General features: G+C 58.9%; 1 protein-coding gene across 1 annotated transcript in view; it reads right to left on the minus strand.

The window, feature by feature from the left end:
- Positions 1–2,980: 2,980 nt before the first annotated feature.
- The window catches only part of LOC101637080 (chitinase-3-like protein 1), a 6,699-nt gene continuing 2,781 nt past the window's right edge, over positions 2,981–6,898 (minus strand). The window contains exons 5-10 of the mRNA XM_004685266.2: positions 6,684–6,834; positions 5,850–5,971; positions 4,757–4,880; positions 4,094–4,276; positions 3,370–3,486; positions 2,981–3,172 (exon numbers count right to left, since the gene is read on the minus strand). Coding sequence (XP_004685323.1) covers positions 3,032–3,172; positions 3,370–3,486; positions 4,094–4,276; positions 4,757–4,880; positions 5,850–5,971; positions 6,684–6,834 — 838 coding nt within the window. The 3' untranslated portion in view covers positions 2,981–3,031. The remainder of the gene's footprint in view (positions 3,173–3,369; positions 3,487–4,093; positions 4,277–4,756; positions 4,881–5,849; positions 5,972–6,683; positions 6,835–6,898) is intronic.

Genomic DNA, 6,898 nt, shown 5'->3' on the forward strand with positions numbered 1-6,898 from the left:
GGTTCTTCCCCTGGAGCACGAGCCCAGATACGCTCTATGTGTTTGGCTGCTGTGGGCAGCTCATGCCAGGGCTTCTCGCCTGGGTGCAGGGACCCAGACAGCTGGGAAGAGCCCAGTTTTGCCCAGAGGTTCCACGCAGCTCATGCCAGGGCTTCTCGCCTGGGTGCAGGGACCCAGACAGCTGGGAACAGCACAGAGGGTCCACGCTTTCCTGGGAAGAGTCCCCTGAAATCCCTGGGGATTCTTGACTGTGCTGTATGAGGTTGAGGGGCCCAGAGCGGGGACGAACTGGGATGCCCAAGTGGGGTAAGGAAGATCTTCCAGTAATGAGACCAGAAAGGGGATCTGAGACCTCTCTTTACTTATTGCCTGTGTTGGGGAGACTGGACTCCCCAGTCCCTATTCTGGACCTCAGTTTCCTCTTTCTATGGCAGCACTGTGATAGTCCCTGAGCCCTTAGGATGGAATATAGCCCCAAGGCAGATCTGGAAGGGACCCGCGGGGAGGTTGGCACTCTGAAACTTCTAGACTCTTCCAAACAGGACACAGGCATGGCATTAGTGATAGGGAAATGAGGCTGAGGTGACCAGGTTTCTAGACATTGGTTCTTTTATTCAATAAGCATTAACGTTGGCGATCACTTAATAAGCTTGGAAATACCACATTTCAGGGGGGAGGCGAGACAGCGAGCTCTCTCCCGGCTGGTGGTGAGGGTAGCAATCTCTTCGCGATAAGGGAGGCTGTGCCTAGGAAATGAAGAGGTGCATGCTCTGGGACCCAGCAGGCACACCCCCAGAGACACCTGTGCCCCCGGAGACTCTGTTCAGCCCAAATCTGGGGGCGGTGGGGGCAGCAGCCCCTTCAATAGTGCGATGCGTACCAGTGAATGTGTTGTATGGACGTACTATGGCGTGAGACATGGATAAAATGAACATCCTAGCTCAAGCATCGGGGTCGCGTCCCAGACAGGGGATGTGCGAAGGTGCCACGTGACGGAGATGGCGCAGACCCATCCAGGTTAAGTTCAACGCCAGACTCTCCCCTGGGGAAGCAGAGGGTCAGGACAGTGGTGGCCTCGGCGGAGGGACGGGGTGGATTTGACTGTGGAGGTTTAGGAACACCATGGAGGGCTCATTTCCTGCCCTGGGTAGCGGTGATACAAGTTTCACTGCATAGTCATTCTTTAAACTGAACGCATTCTACACGCGCTACCTACCCACACTTTCAAAGTCAATCAGCACGTAATTAATGTGGAGCTCCAGCACCCTCCCTTCTTTGGGTGGGTTCTCGGCTGTCCTCTCTCGGGGTGGCAGTGGAGGCCTGGGAGGCCTCTGGGTCTAGCCCGGCCTGGGTGCCTGTGCCCTCTGCCAGGTGACTCAGTGTCCTGTCGGGCAGGGGGCGTGCCTAGGAGACCCGATCTCTCCCTGGCCTGACTCTGCGGCTATAAGTGAATGTGACTAACTCCGAAGGACCCTGAGTCAGCCCAGCCAAGCTTGTCCCAGGCTGGGGGATGGGCAGCCAGGGGCAGGGGGGGTACTGGCCAGCAGGGCAGCCCCTGGAGATTCAAAGACCCTGCGTGGTAGGGTGAGCCGTGGGTGGGACTCCCGCGTGTAGGCCACCGGCTAGCCATGAAATGCCTCCGTGGCTCTGGCCAGGCTCTGATTCTCTCTGCCTTTGGCTGTGACCTTGGGATCTGTTACATCTGCTCAGCTCCTGCTGGTTCAGATTTCAGGGCAGTCAATAGGTATTTCCTTCCCTATACCTCCAACCAGCGTCACTACCCCCTAGGCCAAGATGCAGATAATTGGAACATCAGGAAATCCACAAATACATTCTCCCGGAGAGAGTCCAGCTCTGGTGTCTCTTCGCAAAAGGTGGCTGTGCACTGGGAAGGCACAGGGCTTGGCTGGTGGGATGTGGATAAAAGTCACAGAGGCAGCAAAGCTGGCTGCTCTTCAGAGCCTACCTGTCTATCCCTCCTGCTTCACGTCCCCTCAACAGGAGCAAGGAGGCTTGACCGCTGCATGGGTGAGTCCTGAGCACTCCTAGGCCCGTCCCAGAGGGGTGGAACATACAGAAAGACAGAGGTCTGAGCTGCAGGTCTAGGACTCCTGGCAGACTTCAGTCCAGTGACAGAACAGACTCCCTAAGGTCAGGAGCTGCAGGTCACTGGACTATCGGGGAGGCTGGGGGCCCACCTCTCAAGTGTCTCTGGAGACCCCCCTTCTGGGAGGAATGGAGGGAGGAGGCCGTGTGGGGTGACAGCGGTGTTTCCTCCTGGCCCACCCGCCCCCAGTCAGGGTCTAACTGGCCCTGGGGCCGGCTCCCTTCCCTGCCCTGGGGTCAGAGGAGACAAAGGGTGGGAATGCCTGTGCCTGCCAGCACTGGACAAACAGGAGCTTATATCTGCTAGGTCATCAGCCATTGTGGCAAGACCGTGGCAGATAGCCCCGAGGGTGCTGGCCTCCTTTAGGCCTCCCTGGGCCTGGCAAGACCAGGGTGGCACTTCCTTCTGTACATTCAGGGCCTCGAAGCCTGAGAGAAGGAAGCTCGGTGGGTGCAGCAGGGCCAGAGACAGACAGAAGCCAGTGTGGACACCCATTCAGCGCGGTGCTTTATTGGGCCGCCAAGGAACGAGCAGGTGGGATGGACAGCTGACGAAGCTCGGGGGGACGGGGGGAGGTGGGCTTTGCAGAAGGGACAGTTAGTGTGGCTGCTGCTTCTGTGAGGTGTCTGGCTTCTTGGTGGTGGACAGGCAAGGAGGGCTGGGGCTGAGGGAGTTGAAATCCCTTGTGTGGAGCCGGGGGTCAAGGTGCATTTTCCTTAATCAGAAGGTGCGTGCGACCCTGTGTCTCATGCTGTGCTGTCCCCAGGCTCCTACTGTCCCCACGGACCAGCCTGCAGGGCAGCTCAGCTGTGGCCTCTGCAAAGGCCCATGGGAAGGAGACTGAGGCCCAGTAAGGGACTCAGTGGGGCTGGCGGTCAGGCTCCTGGCCAGCCAGAGCCCAAGGGAGGGATGCCCCACTTCTCGCTACGCTGTAGCAAGCGCGTCCTTGATGGTGCCAGTGAGAGGGAAGCGCAGACCCTGGCCACAGAAGGTGCCCGGGAAGTCGTCCAAGTCCAGGGCCCAGACCATGGCGCCCGCCAGCTGCCTGTTCTTCAGGTACTGCACCTGACAGGGGAGAAGGACAGGGCTGGCTGCTCAGGCAGGTGGGCCTGGGAGAACACGCTCTCTTGGCCCCGCCCCAGGCCACACCAGGCACCAGACTGGATCCTGTCCCCCAGTGCTGCTCTCAGCCAGGGAATCTGGCTGCTCGCAGCAGGCCCGCTCTCCCTCCGCATCCTGGGCTTGGCCAGCGGGCAGCCTACCTTGGTTTTGACGCTCTCTTTGTCTTCGTATCCTACCCACTGGTTGCCCTTGGTGGCATAAGGGACCTGCTGGCCCAGGAGTCTGTGGACCGTGGCTCCTTGGAGGAAGTCACAGATCTGAGTAGCGAACAGGGCAGGTGTGTGAGGAACCACGCTCAGACTCTGCAGGCCACCTTGAAGCTACTCAGCTCCTTCCTTCACCCTGCAGTTTCCACCTGCTTCAGAGTCTCCATGCAAATTCATGTAAAACAGATGCAAATGACCCCAGGGTCCTGGCTGTTGTGGCCCCCACTGGCTTCCTCAGTCTTAAATGGGGATGTGGGAAAGGGTGGGTTGGTGGGAGCGTGGGCCCAAGGCTGCCCAGAGCAGCAGAGGCTGGAGTCAAACACCTGCCTCTTGGCCACTGGGCTTTCCTGGGCTGGAAGGAGGTCCCTTGCCTTAGTGACCGGGAAGCTTGGTCTTCCACTGGGCTGGAAGGAGGTCCCTTGCCTTAGTGACCAAGGTCCCTCGCCTTAGTGACCAGGGAGCTTGGTCTTCCAGATCAGGCATCTTCAGGAGTCTTAGTTGCAGAAGGCCTGGCACCCAATTCCTCCCGTTCAGGTTGCCATGTCCATGGGAACAGTGTTTTATTCCCAAAGGAACAAGAGTAGGAGGCGGCGGTGAGCTCATCTCCCCAGGGCTGCTGGTGGCATTGGGGGACTGCACCCTTCTCCCCAACTCATACCTCATAGTAGGCAAGCATTCCTTCCTCCTTGGTGAAACGGCCTGGTATTCCTGGCCCTGAGGTGGGGGCACCCACATCCGTCTTAGAGGAAGCCAGGGTGAAGCTCCTTCCAAAGGTGGGGATACCCATCACCAGCTTACTGGTCGGGGCCCCCAGCCTCAAAAGGTAGCCCACTGCATAGTCCTGGTGGGAAAGAGCGGGCAGTGAGCTGGGCAGGTCATACGCTCTTGCTGCTGTCACCTTGAGAATGGAGCCCCGGATCTATAACTTGGGGTTCCCTCCCTTCTGGGCACCTAAAATGCATGCTATAGTTTCATTCTTGAAAAAGGCCTCTTAAGTCTCACAAGGGATGATGACTGTTTGACATTGCAGAAGCCAGGTGATGGGTGGGCGAGAGAATGGCAGGCAGACTCCCATGCCAGCTCTGTCCACTTGCCCTCTGCCACCTCGGCCCACCTGCAGGCCTCTCCTGAAATGGTGGGACCCTTTAGGGAAGTATTGTCCAATTTGCTCCTGCTCGTATGAAAGCATAAATGTTGGGCCTCAGTTTTATCATCTGTGAATGGACACTCCTTTGTGGGATTAAGGAGGTGTAAAGAGTGGGTATGTGAGCGCGGGAAGCGAGACATCCCTGCCCGCCCCCTGCACCCCTCAAGCACTCACAACATTGTTGAATCTGTCAGACTGTGCATCCTCCTGGCCTCGGAACAGGGGGCTGGGATGGCCGGTGGTCTGGCTCCAGGCTCCGTGGAAGTCATAGGTCAAAAGGTTGATGAAATCCAGGTGTCTGCGGGAAAAGGTTGCAGGCTTGGGTGGGAGGTGAGGAAAGCTCTGACCTCACATCCTCCACCCCACTGGGCTGTGAAGAGGGAGTCCAGCGACAGGCCGTGACCCCAACTCCTGGAGAAACCCCAGGAGGCTGTGGTCTGCTGTCTGGCTGCTGGACTGCACCAGGGAGTGGACATAGGCCCCTAATGCATTTCAGGGGTTCTTCTCTTGTCATCCCAGCACACAGCGGGGAGCTGGCTCCTGTCTCAACTCACTCTTTCACTCCCACCCTGTTTATCTGGGTGACAGCAGGTTTGTGGGCAAAGAAGCAGCCTGGACAATGAGACCCCGGGCTGGGGAGGAAGTTCTCTTCATGCACAGGTCAGGTAGATTTTATCAACGCGCAACTCAGATGTTCGGGCGCAGAAGGCTGAGAAATACCTTCTGCCCACCCAGCCTAAGCCCAGAGCCCACAGCTCCCCAGGTTCCCCAAGAGGCAGTGTGTGCGGGGTCCTCGCACTTTGCTCCTGGTCCTCTGAGACGGATGCCTCGGCCGCCCCAACTTCAGGCCCAGGCCTCTGGCTGAGGGGAGGGGTGCTTGTTCTCACAAGCTGGGGGCTGAGTGAGGAGAGAGGCAGGGCAGTGGGAAAGGGGCTCCCTGTGTGGGGGAGAGCATGGTGAGGCCTCCCCAGCAGTCCCGAAATGGGACTGGTGGTCTCCCCAGGCCAGCCCTGCCCAGCCTGGCAGGGAGAAAATGCCCGCGGTGGCTGGCTAGGTCACTGCCCCGGCGTCCTGCCCTGTGGGTGACACAGAGAGGCTCTCCAGCCGGCCAGCACAGCACCCCAGGTGAAAGAGGGAGACTTCCCATCTGACAGCTGGGGACATTGAGGCACAAGGGGCAAAGTGACTTGCTCAAGGCCAGACATCAAGCTTTCGGAAGAAGTGGGCCCAAGAGTCCAGTGGGCCAGGGCGGCCAGTGGGCACTCACTGGGATATCTGGGCGATGTCGTAGCCGCTGTCAATGGCGACCCTCCCTGCAGACACGGCCGCGCTGAGCAGGAGCCGCTCGGACCCTGACAGGGCTTCCTGCATAAACTCGGCCTTCATCTCCTGGTTGGGAGAGAGGCAGGCAAGTGATGACAGGGGCCCTCTGCGTCACAGGGAGCCTGGCAACCCTGAGCACCCTGCCAGCCTTCCCTATCTGTGCTGATCCCCGACTCTCCCTGGGAATGATAAAGTGCAGCCTGAGTGCTACCTCAGCTCACTCACTGTGCACCACTCTGGCCCCGCACTGGGGCACACCCACCAGCACACGATTGTTTCTCTCTTGGAGGCCCTGGGGGAGGGGGGTTTTCAGCTGGCCCCCACGTGATGTTGGATGACATTTACTGTTTGTACATGATTTAAGCTGATAAACGAGACACAAAATAAATGGCTTCTATTGGGTGTGGGCCGTGTGTCCAAATGGTCACTCTCCCTGGGATATGTGGGTGCTCAGGCTCACCCCACAGGGCTAAGCCCCTGAGGCCCTGCATGATGGGAATGGACAATACCACTTTGGGCCTGAGCAGTGGACAACGTCACTCTCCTAAATGGACAGTGATGGGTGGACGCTCGGTTTAGTGACCTCTGTTTCCCAGGCCCCACACCCCCGACCTCCCACCGAAGTGACAAGTAATCCCCACTGTGGGGAGACCCCAGGACTCCGGTCCCTCGAGCATCCAGGTCCAGGCCCCCCGGCTCCTGAGCGAGGAGCCCTCAGTCCCTCTTCTCAGGAAGACCTCAGTGCTGCCTCCACACCCCTCCTCCCCACCCCCAGCACCTTGACCAGCGTGGTAAATGGCTGCTTGTCTCTCCGCCCTGGGTAGAGCCAGGACAGGTCCAGCCCGTCAAAGCCATGGGCTCGCAGAAAGGCCGGCACCGACTTGATGAAAGTTCTGCGGCTCTGGGCGTTGGAGGCTATTTTGGAAAATCTAGGACAGAAACCACCTAGTAGTGACCGCTGGCAGGCTGGGTGCTGGGCCCTCTGGGCACGAA

The sequence above is a fragment of the Condylura cristata genome, unplaced genomic scaffold (genome assembly GCF_000260355.1).
Source record: "Condylura cristata isolate star-nosed mole 26May11 unplaced genomic scaffold, ConCri1.0 scaffold00018, whole genome shotgun sequence".
NCBI classification, from domain to species: domain Eukaryota; kingdom Metazoa; phylum Chordata; class Mammalia; order Eulipotyphla; family Talpidae; genus Condylura; species Condylura cristata.